Source organism: Lynx rufus, unplaced genomic scaffold (genome assembly GCF_022079265.1).
Source record: "Lynx rufus isolate CCGP_SWC_20201006 ecotype Redwood Valley unplaced genomic scaffold, mLynRuf1.p SCAF_22, whole genome shotgun sequence".
Classification (NCBI taxonomy): Eukaryota; Metazoa; Chordata; class Mammalia; order Carnivora; family Felidae; genus Lynx; species Lynx rufus.
The window spans coordinates 17,494,786-17,510,286 of record NW_025814837.1 but is presented as its reverse complement, the minus strand read 5'-3'; the positions used below and the strand labels follow the sequence as shown (position 1 = coordinate 17,510,286).

Below are 15,501 nucleotides of genomic sequence, written 5' to 3'. Positions count from 1 at the left end.
TTATTATTTCTCTTCTTCTGCTGGGTTTAGGCTGTCTTTGCTGCTCTACTTCTATTTCCTTTAGGTGTGCTGTTAGATTTTGTATTTGGGATTTTTCTTGTTTCTGGAGATAGGCCTGGATTGCAATGTATTTTCCTCTCAGGACTGCCTTCGCTGCGTCCCAAAGCGTTTGGATTGTTGTATTTTCATTTTTGTTTGTTTCCATATATTTTTAAATTTCTTCTCTAATTGCCTGGTTGACCCATTCATTCTTTAGTAGGGTGTTCTTTAACCTCCATGCATTTGGAGGTTTTCCAGACTTTTTCCTGTGGTTGATTTCAAGCTTCATAGCATTGTGGTCCAAAAGTATGCATGGTATGATCTCAATTCTTGTATACTTATGAAGGGCTGTTTTGTGACCCAGTATGTGGTCTATCTTGGAGAATGTTCCATGTGCACTCGAGAAGAAAGTATATTCTGTTGCTTTGGGATGCAGAGTTCTAAATATATCTGTCAAGTCCATCTGATCCAATGTATCATTCAGGGCCCTTGTTTCTTTATTGACCATGTGTCTAGATGATCTATCCATTGTTGTAAGTGGGGTATTAAAGTCCCCTGCGATTACCACATTCTTGTCAATAAGGTTGCTTATGTTTGTGAGTAATTGTTTTATATATTTGGGGGCTCCGGTATTCGGCGCATAAACATTTATAATTGTTAGTACTTCTTGATGGATAGACCCTGTAATTATTATATAATGCCCTTCTTTATCTCTTGTTACAGCCTTTAATTTAAAGTCTAGTTTGTCTGATACAAGTATGGCTACTCCAGCTCTCTTTTGACTTCCAGTGGCATGATAAATAGTTCTCCATCCCCTCACTTTCAATCTGAAAGTGTCCTCAGGTCTAAAATGAGTCTCTTGTAGACAGCAAATAGATGGGTCTTGTTTTTTTATCCATTCTGATACCCTATGTCTTTTGGTTGGCGCATTTTGTCCATTTACATTCATTGTTATTATAGAAAGATACGGGTTTAGAGTCATTGTGATGTCCGTAGGTTTCATGCTTATAGCGATGTCTCTGGTACTTTGTCTCACAGGATCCCCCTTAGGATCTCTTGTAGGGCTGGTTTAGTGGTGATGAATTCCTTCAGTTTTTGTTTGTTTGTGAAGACCTTTATCTCTCCTTCTATTCTAAATGACAGATTTGCTGGATAGAGGATTCTCGGCTGCATATTTTTTCTGTTCATCACATTGAAGGTTTCCTGCCATTCCTTTCTGGCCTGCCAAGTTTCAGTAGAGAGATCGTCACGAGTCTTATTGGTCTCCCTTTATATGTTAGAGCACGTTTTTCCCTAGCTGCTTTCAGAATTTTCTCTTTATCCTTGTATTTTGCCAGTTTCACTATGATATGTCGTGCAGAAGATTGATTCAAGTTACGTCCGAAGGGAGTTCTCTGTGCCTCTTGGATTTCAGTGCCTTTTTCCTTCCCCAGATCCGGGAAGTTCTCAGCTATTATTTCTTCAAGTACACCTTCAGCACCTTTCCCTCTCTCTTCCTCCTCTGGAATACCAATTATGCGTATATTATTTCTCTTTAGTGCATCACTTAGTTCTCTAATTTTCCCCTCATACTCCTGGATTTTTTTATCTCTCTTTTTCTCAGCTCTTCTTTTTCCATAATTTTATCTTCTAGTTCACCTATTCTCTCCTCTGCCTCTTCAATCCGAGCCGTAGTTGTCTCCATTTTATTTTGCAGTTCATTGATAGCATTTTTTTTTAGCTCCTCCTGGCTGTTCCTTAGTCCCTTGATCTCTGTAGCAAGAGATTCTCTGCTGTCCTTTATACTGTTTTCAAGCCCAGCGATTAATTTTATGACTATTATTCTAAATTCACTTTCTGTTATATTGTTTAAATCATTTTTGATCAGTTCGTTAGCTGTTGTTATTTCCTGGACGTTTTTCTGAGGGGAATTCTTCCGTTTCGTCATTTTGGCTAGTCCCTGGAGTGGTGCGGGACTGCGGGGCACTTCCCCTGTGCTGTCTTGAATAACTTGCATTGGTGGGCGGGGCCGCAGTCAGACCTGATGTCTGCCCCCAGCCCACCGCTGGGTCCACAGTCAGACTGGTGTGTACCTTCTCTTCCCCTCTCCTAGGGGTGGGATTAACTGTGGGGTGGCATGGCCTGTCTGGGCTACTTGCACACTGCCAGGCTTGTGGTGCTGGGGATGTGGCGTATTAGCTGGGGTGGATCGGCAAGGTGCACAGGGGTGGGAGGGGCAGGCTCAGCTCGCTTTTCCTTCGGAGATCTGCTTTGGGAGGGGCCCTGTGGCACCGGGAGGGAGTCAGATCTGCCGGAGGGATGGATCCGCAGAAGCACAGTGTTGGGTGTTTGCCCGGTGCAAGCCAGTTCCCTGACAGGAACTGGTTCCCTTTGGGATTTTGGCTGCGGATGGGCAAGGGAGATGGCGCTGGCGAGCGCCTTTGTTCCCCGCCAAGCTGAGCTCTGTAGTCCGGGGCCCAACAACTCTCCCTCCCGTTGTCCTCCAGCCCTCCCGTTCTCTGAGCAGATCTGTTAACTTGTAACCTTCCAGATGTTAAGTCCTGCTTGCTGTCCGAACACACTCTGTCCGGCCCCTCCGCTTTTGCCAGCCAGACTCGGGGGGCTCTGCTTGGCCGGCGGGCCGCCCCTCCGCCCAGCTCCCTCCCGCCAGTCCGTGGAGCACGCACCGCCTCTCCGCCCTTCCTCCCCTCTTCTGTGGGCCTCTCGTCTGCGCTTGGCTCCGGAGACTGTGTTCTGCTAGTTTTCTGGCTGTTTTCTGGGTTATTTAGGCAGGTGTGGGTGGAATCTAAGTGATCCTCAGGACGCGGTGAGCCCAGCGTCCTCCTACGCCGCCATCTTCCCAGAAGCCCCCTTATCCTCACATTTTGAACAGTATTACCCTGTGGTCTGCCTTGATCACTAATGGTGGTGAGAGTGAACATTTCTTTGAATGCTTATTGATGTATGTGTTTCCTCTCTGTAAAATACCTATTCCTACTTTTGCCCTTCTTTTTAGTGATCTGTTTATACTTTCCTTATTGATTTGCAGAAGTTTGGCATATATTTCTGATGAGAATTCTTTGTTGATTTTATGTTTTTGGTTCAGGTATTGATTCTTGTGTAAGACAGCACCCCAAAACTTAGTGGCTTAAAACGATAATTTTTTTTCTCATTATTCTATGGGGTGACGGGGCTCAGCTAGATGGTTCTTCTGCTCCATGCGGTGTCACCTAGAATAGCTCAGGTGTATTCAGTAGCTGCCTAGGCAGGACTGGACGGTCCCAGAAGGCTTTATGAACACATCAGTTGTCTCTGTGGTCTTCCGTGTGTCCTCTCCATTTGCTTAGCGGGGGCTTTCTCATATCATGGTGATCTGGGGTAGTTGGACTTTTTACCTGGAGGTTGGCTTGCAAGAGGAAGAAAGCAGAATCTGCTAGTCCTTTGAAGGCCTTTGCTCAAAAATCCCAGAATGTTGCTTCTGCAAATAATGAAGTCAGTCTGGATTCGAGAGGAGAGAATAATCTCCAGGGAAGATAGCCTCTATCTCTTGATGTGTGAAGTGGCAGACACACACACACACACACACACACACACACACACACACAGAGAAGGAATTGATGGCAGGCGTCATGAAAGACTGTCTGCCACTTGTATACTGTGAATGTCTTTCAGTTTGTAACTCTTCTTTCTACTTCTTTAAGGTGAACCAATATTCTTAATTTTATAGTACCATAGTCAAGTCCCTCTCTTCTTTTGTAGTCAGTGTTTTGTTTTTTTTTTTTTTAAATTTTTTTTCAACGTTTATTTAGTTTTGGGACAGAGAGAGACAGAGCATGAACGGGGGAGGGGCAGAGAGAGAGGGAGACACAGAATCGGAAACAGGCTCCAGGCTCTGAGCCATCAGCCCAGAGCCTGACGCGGGGCTCGAACTCACAGACCGCGAGATCATGACCTGGCTGAAGTCGGACGCTTAACCGACTGCGCCACCCAGGCGCCCCTGTAGTCAGTGTTTTTTGAATCTTGTTTAAGAAATCATTCCTTCCTCCAAATTCTAAAAGATATTCTCTGGTATTTTTCACTAATTGGCTTTAAAGTTTATTTTTGACATGAAGTCCTTAATTCATCTGAAGCTGATTTTCATTTGTGGCTTGTGTAGGAATTTGATTTTATTGTTTTCCATTGGATATGGATTAGCTCACTGATATGATGTAGTGCCTCTGTATATAAACTAAGGTTTTAAAAATGTACGGTCTGTTTTGGGCTCTTTTCTGTCCTGGAGAACTGTTTCTCTCATCTTGCTCTGTTTTAATTGTAACAGCTTCATAGTAAGCCCTGATACTCGAAGGGCAGGCTTCCTTCTCCCTGCTCTCTTTGTTCAGCAATATCCTGGCTTTTCTTAGTCTTTTACTCTTCCATATAAATTTTAGAATTATCTTACTGTGCTCCAAGAGAATCTCTATTGAGTTTTCATTGGACTTGTATCAACTTTTAGATCAACTTTGGGGAATTGTAAGTTTTTGATATTACCCTATCCAAGAAAATAGTTGTTTCATTTATTTAGATTTTAGAAATTCTTTTAATAAATTTTGTTTGTTTCTTAAATTCCACATAAGAGTGAAATCATATGCTATTTGTCTTTCTCTGTCTATTTCACTTAGCATAATACCCCGTGGGTCCATCCATGCTGTTGCAAATGATGAGATCTCACTTTTTTTTTAATGTTCATTTATTTATTTTTGAGACAGAGAGCAAGGGAGGGACAGAGAGAGAGGGGATGGGGGATAGAGGATCCCAAGTGGGCTCTGTGCTGACAGCAAAGAGCCTGATGTGGGGCTCGAACTCACAAACCATGAGATCATGACCTGAGCCAAAGTCGGACACTCAACTGACTGAGCCACCCAGGCGCCTCAGAGATCTGATTCTTTTTTATGGCTGAGTAACATTCTGTTGTATATACACACTGCTGTTCTCTATCCATTCGTCTACCAATGGACACTTGAATTGATTCCATATCTAGGCTGTTGTAAATAATGCTGTTATAAACTTAGGGATGCATATATCTTCAGATTAGTGTTTTTGTTTTCTTTGGGTAGATACCCAGTAGTGGAATTAGTGAATCATATGGTAGTCCTATTTTTATTTTTTTGAGGAACCTCTATACTGTTTTCCAAAGCGACTGCACCAATTTGCATTCCCACCAACAGCACACAAGAGTACCTTTTTCTCCACATCCTTGCCAGCACTTGAATTTCTTGTCTTTTTGGTTCTAGCCACTCTGACAGGGGTGCTGGTGGTGACATTTCTCTTCAGCCCCCTCCCTTCCCAGTGTAGATAGTGAGACAGTTTTGGGAACCAGTGTGAGTACTCTCCAGTTATCCTGCTAGCACCCGTGTATTCCCCAGCAGACCTGCCCCATCCACCACTGCCCCATTTGGCATGGTCCCTCCAAAGCCGCTTTTGCCCCAACGCGCCCTGCAAACCACCCCAGGAGGGATCGGCGCCACTCCAAAGTGACTCCTGCTCTGGGAAGAGGGGAAGATAACCACACACACCAGTGCATCGGCATCCCCAGCGGCCGTTCCTTATGGCCAGAGGCACAGAGAGAGTGTCCTGGTGATCGGCAGAGGCACAGAGAGAGTGTCCTGGTGATCAGCGTGGCTACAGCCCCAGCAGGCAGACTGGGGGCAGGCAGCTGGTCTGACCACCTGCCCTGCCCACCAACAAAAACCTCTCATGGGGCATCACAGGAAGAGTGCCCTGCAGTCCGGTGTAATGGCAGATGGACTGAGGGCAGACGTCTGGACTGACCGCTGACCCTGCCCGGCTACCAGCCCGCAGCACCCCCAGCAGATCCACCAGCCTCTACGTTGCAGAGGAGGCTCCCAACATTGACGTTGGCCAAGGCCTTTGCAAACAAGCCTGGCCAGACAAGTTCAACATTCACGCCCACTACTTTAGTGAGGACACTGATCTCCTCCGGGACTGTCACTCCATTGTTGTGCAGGGTGAAGGCCCGGCAGACACAGGCAAGCTCCAAGACAGAAGCCACGGTGCGGGCGAGCGCTGGGTGCGGAGCTAGTCATTGGATGAAGTGAGAGCCCCCCCCCACGACCCCACATGGCCTTAGCTTTCTCAAAAGGACCAAGCACCTTAGCAGCAGCTGAAGAACTCCAGAGGCTTTACTAATGACACATGTAGACATGTAGAGACGAACAGAAGGGTTTGGCTTATTTTTGTCACCTAGGCAAAGTTCACTACTAGAAATTCATCTTTTTTATAATTTATAATTTTTAATTATATTTTATTTTAGAGAGAGAGAGAGAGAGAGCACAAGTGGGGGAGGGGGACAGAGGGAGAGAGAGAATCTTAAGCACCTGAGTGTGGAGCCCAACATGGGGCTTGATCCCATGACCCTGGGGTCATGACCTGAGCCAAAATCAAGAGTTGGATGCTCAAATGACTGAGCCACTCAGGTGCCCCAGAAATCCATCTTTAACTTATGTATCTGTTATATTAGTTAGCTTGCCAAATATCAGTGTTGACACTAACTTGGATAACTGCAGTGCTCTCTTGCTCATGAAATTATAATTTTTTGAATACGTACATTCAAATTATTTGTTGTTCACACACTCAAAATTCATATTTTAGTAATTAGCCCTTGATCAGACAATTAGTAGTGCTAAAGCTCTGGAGCCAGTGTTCCTATCCGTAATATAACAGGTCACAGTTTGATTTGGGGTAGCAGAAGGAGTAGGGTATCAGCAGAAACAATATGATTCTGAATGAGAGAGGCCTTGGAACGGGAACTCTTAGGTTATTGTGAAGGCTATCTTTAAGACCAGTTACAGGAGGGAATGTATGTTACAGACTATCCACAATGTCTAATAAACCAGAGTTGTAGCCCCTAGATGGGGAAGAGAGGTACAGGGTGCTGGACCACATATTTCTGGGGCCGTAGGCTTAAGCTTTGCTTCTACCATTTTACCAGTTGTGTGATTCTTGTGGAAATTACTTAACGTAATTCACTGTGTTTCCTCAACTGTAAAATAGAAGTTATAATCTTAGGGTGCAAGTAGGAACTGCACGATGCCTGGTGCATTAAAGGTGCTCTGTAAATGTTCGCTTTAATTGTTAACATAATTATTTGAAAATTGAGAATCACCAAAACAACACAAAAAGCATCCTCTCCATTCCTTACATCTACGTTATGGAGATGGAGATAAATAGAGGTGATAGGCATCCACATCCTTGGAAGAGATTTGCTTCTAATTGTATATAAATCTTGTAAACTTTGAGGAGTCATAATTTAATTCCCTTATAAATAACTAAATTGGTAAAATTCTCTCTGGGAAAGAATGGGAAAAATAAAGACCATCGAAAGGAAAAATATTGGCAGATGTTTAGATGTCTTAGCTTAAATAGTTTTTAATTACACTTTTTATTATAATAGCAACATTTTGTAGAAAGAACCCCCATTTATTTTTAAGAATTGCTGATGGTGGAGCGCCTGGGCGGCTCAGTCCGTTAAGCGCCTTGATTCTTGATTTCGATTCAGGTCATGATCTCGCAGTTTTTGAGTTCAAGTCTCGTGTCAGGTTCTGTGCTGATGGTGCGGAGCCTGTGTGGGATTCTCTCTCTCTTAAAATAAAGAAATAAACTTAAAAAAAAATCTCTGAAGGGATCTTTCCCGTATTGGGCTTCTGTGATGTGCAGGACAATGTGCTGGCTGAAGTGTGGTGACAAGGAAGACACACATGGTCTCTGATCACACGAACTGATGGGGCTGAGTATCCCAGGGTGCTGCTTCTGAGTTCTACAAGTGTCTTCACATAATATCAAAAGATAAAGTTGTATATAAATATATCACCACATATGGGAGAATCCTCAGTTACCCACTAGATGAAAACATTTGGTAGCACATTTGGTTCCACATCAGGATCAAATTTATCTTTGAACACTTAAGAATGAACTTTAGGGGCGCCTGGGTGGCTCAGTTGGTTAAGCGTCTGACTTTGGCTCAGGTCATGATCTTGTGGTTCACGATTTCGAACCCGCGTCGGGCTCTGTGCTGACAGCTCAGAGCCTGGAGCCTGCTTTGGATTCTGTGTCTCCTTCTCTCTCTGCCCCTCCCCTGCTTGCGCCCTGTCTCTCTTTCTCAGAAATCAAACAAAAACATTTACAAAAATTAAAAAAGAATGAACTTTAAAGATGCTTGTCAGGGGGCAGAGCTGCCATTTTGTCACAGAACATTCTGGAAAGGTTGTGGGTGTAAATTTACTTCTTTATCCCCCTCCTGTATGGTGGTTATGCTCTCGGGTAATTTCACTGGGGAGCAAAGCAGTTCAGTGTGTGAAGCCCACCACTGGATAAGCATGATACTTTGACCCAGTTAAAATGTATTCAGTATATAAGAAAGGGCCATATATTCAGCTTTTCAGGTGGTAATGTCTGTAAAATTCTGCATCACAAACAAAACAAAACAAAACAAAACAAAACAGAATCAAGAGTTTGCCTCCCCCAAAAGAGTAATTCAGTAAGAAGATGAGATGAAAAAAAATGAAAAAAAAAAAAAAAAAGAAGATGAGATGATATCAGCAGAATCAGAATTCAGTAAAGATGATAATACCAAATAGATATCACTCCAGGTAAGAATGGATTCTCATTTATCTATGCAGTTAACTATCAGCTTCTCACTTTGGTATCCACAGACCAGCTTTTATCTTCCCATTTATCTTTCAGGTCTTGTCTTTGATTACTCACGCTGTTGTTAAACTGGACCTGCTGGCCTCTGTGCCTTTGCTGGTGCTGGTTCCTCTACCTGGAGCACCTTCCCTGTTTGCCGTTCACTGATACTCACCAAAGTCACGTCTACCCTCACCGGCAACTTAATTCTGCCTCTTCCACCTTGTTTTCCGAGCCCATGGAATATGTATCACCTTTGACCCAGAATTCTATTATACTCTTGCTGTATCCTTGCCTTACAGTTGTTTGTGTACTTATCGCCTCCACGGAGACTGCAAACGGGGGTTCTCTTTGTATCCTCGTGCCTGACATGGAGATTGCAGAGTAGGACATAAAGAAACATGCAGATAATCTTTGCATCTCAGGTACAACAGATTCGTCTTAAAGTGTCGTCTGGTTCAAGAAAAACATAGCTGTAAAAGATGGGAAGATAAGTATAATATATATCCTAGAATCGTGATAAACAGAGGTATAAATGGGTGATATGCTTTAAGATTAAATGAAGACGAAAAAGCCTTACTACTGTCTGCAGAATACATGATGACGAATCTCAACAGCTGACATCTCTGAGCCGTGTGAAGTGGTCTTTGTTTTAGTTGCCTCTTTACTAAATTGATAAGAAAAAATTACTTGAAAATCAAAAAAAGAGCTTTCCTTTTTTCCCCCCAGGGCCAGTTCTGTGACTATTGCAATTCTGAGGACCCCAGGAAAGCACATCCAGTCACCAATGCAATTGACGGATCTGAGCGCTGGTGGCAAAGCCCTCCTCTCTCCTCAGGCACACAGTACAACAAAGTCAATGTCACCTTGGATCTAGGGCAGGTAAGCTACGCTTCCAGCTGGAATGGGGAAAGTTAGTTTGGATCATTGTTTCTGTGGTTATTTCTGATATAATAGTAGTTGTATTTAAAAAATAAGCATCAGTTTTAAGTCATTAATCATTGTGAAGACTGTTATGTGAATATTTGCATCCCTTAACATCCAGTCTGTCACAGTGCAGACTCCCATACCTGTCTATCAAAAGAGTTAAAAACAGTAAAAAATAGTTTTATTGGCAAATATATTTATTATTATTACTTTTTTAATGTTTATTTTATTTTATTTTCTTAATTTTTTTAATGTTTATTTATTTTTGAGAAAGAGAGAGACAGAGCATGAACGGGGGAGGGTCAGAGAGAGAGGGAGACACAGAATCCGAAACAGGCTCCAGGCCCCGAGCGGTCAGCACAGAGCCCGACGAGGGGCTCGAACTCACGGACTGCAAGATCATGACCTGAGCCGAAGTCAGCCGCCCAACCGACTGAGCCACCCAGGTGCCCCTAATGTTTATTTTTGAGAGAGAGAGAGACAGACAGAGACAGAGCACAAGCAGGGGAGGGGCAGAGAGAGACTATTATTACTTTTGATTATGGTACAGTTCTCACAATATAAAATGCACCATCTTAGTCATTTTTTTAATGTTCATTTTCTGAGAGAGAGAGAGAGACAGAGACAGAGACAGAGCACGAACAGGGGAGGGGAAGAGAGAGAGGGAGACACAGAATCCGAAGCAGGCTCCAGGCTCTGAGCTGTCAGCACAGAGCCCAACGTGGGGCTCGAGCTCATGAACTGTGAGATCATGACCTGAGCTGAACTCTGACGTTTAACCAACCGAGCCACCCAGGCACCCCATCTTAGACATTTTTTTAAGTGTGCAGTTCAGTTGTGTTAAATTCACATTGCTGTGCAACCAGTCACCAGAATTCTTTTTCATCTTGCAAAACCGGCACTCTGTACCCATAAACAACAACTCCCCATTCTCCTTTTTCCCTAGCGCCTGGCAACTACCATTGTACCTTCTCTCTGTGTGAATTTAGCGACCCTGGGTATCTTATGTAAGTGGAATCCTACAGTATTCGTCCTTTGTGACCAGCTTATTTCACATGGCATAATGTCTCCAAGGTTCCTCTGTACTGTAGCAGGTGTCAGTTTCCTTCTTTTTTTTAGGGTTGAATAATATTCTGTTGTATGTGTGCACCACATTTGTTTATACATTCATCTGTCCATGGACACTTGAGTTGCTTCCACCTTTTGGCTATTGTGAGTAATGCTGCTATGAACACGGGCGTGGCTAAGATTTTTTTTTTTTAACGTTTATTTATTTTTGAGACAGAGAGAGACAGAGCATGAGTGGGGATGGGGCAGAGAGAGAGGGAGACACAGAATCTGAAACAGGCTCCAGGCTCCAAGTGGTCAGCACAGAGCCCGACGCGGAGCTCGAACTCACTGACCGTGAGATCATGACATGAGCTGAATTCGGACACTTAACCGACCAAGCCACCCAGGCGCCCCAAGATATTTTTATAGCATTTCCCAGAAATCTTGATTCTGTGGACATCGGCTACCATAGTTTTTGGCTTTGTTTGGCCAGCTGTTCCACAAGAAAACCTGGTTTCAGTCTTCTCCAGTGGTATGGTAAGATGGCCCTGAGGATGCCTTCCTCTTGGCACACATGGCCAGTGTAATCCCCTCTCTTTTGAGTGTGGCAGCACTATAATGGAAGTCACTCCTGTGGCAAAGTGCCATTATATGGCAAAAATGAAGGGATTTTGCGCATATGTTTAAGGTCCCAAGTCAGTTGATCAAAAGGGAGATTATCTTTGAGGATTTCTCCTAATGAGGGGAGCTCTTAAAAGGGACTGGGACCTACCCGAATGAAGACATTTGAAGCATGAGAAAATTTCCTGCTGACCTTGAACGGGAAAACTGCTATGTTATAAACTATCTGTGGAGAGGGCCACGTGGCAAGGATCTAAGAATGTTCCAGAAGCTGGGAGCACCCCCATCCAACTGCTAGGAAAAAAGCGGGAACCTCAATCCTACAACCATAAGAAACTGGATTCTGCCAACAACATGTGCAAACTTGGGAGTGGGTCTTTCCAGGCATCTGGTGAATGCTTTGAATGCAGCTGCCATGCCCGGACTCCTGAAATACAGAACTGAAAGATAGTAAGTGGCTTTGGCTTAAGCCACTAAATTTGTCTTCATTTGTTAAGCAGCAATAGAAAAACGGATGCACCTTCTTCTTTCCCCTTTGAGACTAGAGGGTGCCTTCTGTCTATTTCATTCTGTTCCTTCAACAAATATTTATGTCAGGCCCTGCTCTAGGTATTTGTGTTACATAAAAGAACCAAAGAGATGGAGATTCATTTCCTCATATAACACACTGACATTTAGTTGTGGGAGACAGCCAACAAAAATATACATTAGTAAATACAATATGTTAGAAGCTGATGAGAGCTATGGAAAAAGTGAAAAAGTAGATAGGGGTAAGATCATGAGGGCCAGGGACAAGGGTGGTTTTCAGTTTTAATTAGGATGTTCAGGAGAGGGTTTGTTGAACATAGACTGGAAGCAGGTGCAGGTATTCATCATGCAGCTATCAGTCACCCAGACAAAGGGAACAGCCCTGCAAAGTCCCTAAGGCCGGAGCTTGTCTGGAAAGTATCAGGACAGCATGGAGGCCAGGGTGGCTGGAGCAGAGCCAGGGAGGGGGAAGTGGTGAGAGAAAAGGCCAGAAAGAGAACAGATAGGGCCAGATCAAGTAGGGCCCCTAGGCCACAATAAGGACTTGGACTCTTCATGTGAAACGAGAGCCATTACAGAGTTTCAAGCAGAGGAATGATCTCATCTGATTTATATTTAAAAAGGATTTCTGTGGCTGTTCTGTTGAGGATTATCAGGGAGCAAGAGTAGAAGCCAGTTAGGAGAGTGTCCTCATAATCCACAAGAAAGATGCCAGTAGTGGCAGTGAAAGTGGGTGATTGTGTCCCAGATACATTTTGATACTAGAGCTTCCATGCTTTCCTAATGAATTGAATGTGGAGACAGAAGAGAGGATTCAGGGATGGTTCCTAAGACTTTTGGTCTGAGCAGCTGGATCTGCTGTTTGCAGAGATGTTGGAGACTCAGGGACAGTTTTGTGGACATGTGGACACTGAAATACTCTTCGGATGTGCAAGTGGAGGTGTGGACTAAGCACACCTTAGTGTGAATATGCATCTGGGAAGATATGAATCTGGGAAGCTGGCTAGGCTGGAAGAGACATTTGTTACTGATGTCATTAGATTTTATTATATTCAGGATCTCTTAGCTTATTGAATCTGTATATTTATACCTTTCATCATCTTTGGGCTATTTTCAAAAAACCTTTATTCCTTCCTTCCTTTTCCAGCTTTATTGAGGTATCATTGACAAATAAAATTTTATGTGTTTTTTAAAAATTTTTATTTGTTTATTTTGAGAGAGAGAGAGAGAGAGAGAGCGCACAAGTACAGGAGGGGCAGAGAGAGGAAGTCCCAAGCAGGCTCTCACAACTGTGAGATCATGACCTGAGCTGAGATAAAGAGTTAGGTGGTTAACTGACTGAACCACCCAGGTATTCCAGTAAAATTGTGTGTGTTTTAAAGTGTAAAATGTGATGATTTAATAACCATATACTTTGTGAAATGATTACCATGATGAAGTTGATTAACACATTCATCACCTCACATACTTATCTTTTTGTGCATGCATGTGTTGAGAACACTTAAGATCTGCCCTTTTAATAAATTTCGGATATACAATACCATATTATTAACTATAGATACCATGTTGTACATTAGACTCCTTAGTTCTGGGAACTAAGACTGGTACCCTTTGAACAACATCTCCTGACTTCTCCCATCCCCCAGCCCCTGGTAACTACCATTCTATTCTCTGTTTCTATGAGTTCAACTTCTCTCTTTTTGGGATTCTGATGATATTAATGTCAGATATTTTATTATTGTTCCGTAGGTCCCTGAAGCTCTTTTCATTTATTTTTCAGTTGGTTTTCTCTCTTGTTTTTCAGATTAGGTCATTGTATTGCTCTCCCTTCAAATTCCCTGATTCCATTCTCTTTCATATTTGTTCTCCTATCTAGCCCATTTAGTGAGTTTTTAGTTTTAGTTATTGTATTTTTTCAGTTATATAATTTCCATTTGTTTTTTTTTTTTATGTCTTCTATTCCTTGGCTGAGATTTTAGTAAAACCTTGGTTTGTGAGCATAATTCATTCTGGAAACATGCTTGTAATCCATAATCACAAGTACGTGTACATCAAAGAGAATTTCAAGAACCAATGGCTTATTTGTGATCATGTGACATGTGACATCATGTAATACTTGTATTGCAAGACATTGCTTGTTTATCAAGTTAAATGTATTATAAATGTTGTTCTTCTTGTGGAACACTTGCAGAACAAGTTACTTGCAATCCAAGGTTTTACTGTATTTTCATTTACTTCAAGAATATTTGTACTCTCTCACTGAAGCATTTTTATGATTGCTACTTTAAAGTTTTTGTTGGGTGATTCTATCTGTTTTCTCATCTCTTCTGGGGTCTGTTGATTGTTTTTTCTCATTCAAATTGTTATTTTCCCCTGGTTTTTGGTATGATGGTTTTGGTATGATTTTCAGTTGTATTCTGGACATTTTAGATATTATATTAGGAGACTCTGAATCTGGGGCACTTGGCTGTTTCAGTTACTTAAATGTCTGACTCTTGGTTTTGGCTCAGGTCATAATCTCATGGTCGTAATATTAAACCCCATGCCAGACTCTGCACTGAGCATGGAGCCTGCTTCAGATTTATTCTCTCTCTCTCTCTCTTTCTCCCTCCCTCCCCTGCTCATGTTCTCTCCGTCTCTCTCAAAATAAATAACTAAAATCTTTTTAAAAAGGAGACTCTGAATCTATTTAAATCTTTTGCCTTAGCAGATGGTCACCCTGTTTAGGTTTGATATGTAGGTCCTGGCCTGTTTTTACAGGCTGTGGTTTCAATGACAATTTGGTTTTCAGAACTGGTGCATACTATTCGAGTCTGCTTTGTTCATCTGGTGCCTGGGTTCCTGCTTGGTTCCTATTACTGCTGCCTGTGGAGCCAGAATGAACTTCTCCTGATCCAGTAACACTTAATAGGGGTTGAGACTGACCTTCAGGGCAGAGAATGCTTCCCCAGTGCACTGTCCAAGGATGCCTGGTGCTGAAATAGACATTTGGAAATTGATGGCATATAGATGGTGTTAACCTGTGAGTATGAGAGTGAGAAGAGGAGAGGATCTAGGGTTGAGCCCTGGGGTGCTCCAAGATTAAGAAGTCCTGGGAAAGAGAATACAGCAATACAGAAGACTGGTACGAAATGACAGACGGGAGGACAACCAAGAGAGTGTGGTGTCCTAAAGCCAGGTGAAGAAAGTATATCAAAAATGAGGGAGTCTTACAGCTCTATAATACAAAGACAGAGAGCCTAGTTTTGAAAAAATAGGCAAAGGATCTGAACAGTTTTCCAAAGAAGATACACGAATGGTCAATAAACACATGAAAAGATGCTCAGCATCATAAGCCATCAGGGAAATGTAAGTTAAAACCATAATGAGATACCACTTCACACTCAGCAGGTGGCTATAATCCAAAAGATAGGTAATAGCAAGTATTGATGAGGCTCTGGAGAAATTGGAACTCTGATACATTGTTAGTGGCAAAATAAAATGGCACAGATGCTTTGGGAAACAGTTTGGTAATTCCTCAAAACGTTAAACGCAGAGTTACCATCTGACCCAGCAATTCCACTCCTAGTTATATACCCAAGAAAAATGAAAACGTATATACACAGAGAAACTTGTTTCTAAGTGTTTATTATAGCATTATTTGTAATAGCCAAAAAGTGGGAACAATTCAAATGT

General features: G+C 42.7%; 1 protein-coding gene across 1 annotated transcript in view; it reads left to right on the top strand.

Moving 5' to 3' along the window:
* Positions 1–15,501, top strand: part of LAMA3 (laminin subunit alpha 3) — a 274,852-nt gene that overhangs the window by 25,818 nt on the left and 233,533 nt on the right. Inside the window, exon 2 of the mRNA XM_047087081.1 lies at positions 9,430–9,582. Within this exon, the coding sequence (XP_046943037.1) occupies positions 9,430–9,582 (153 nt within the window). The remainder of the gene's footprint in view (positions 1–9,429; positions 9,583–15,501) is intronic.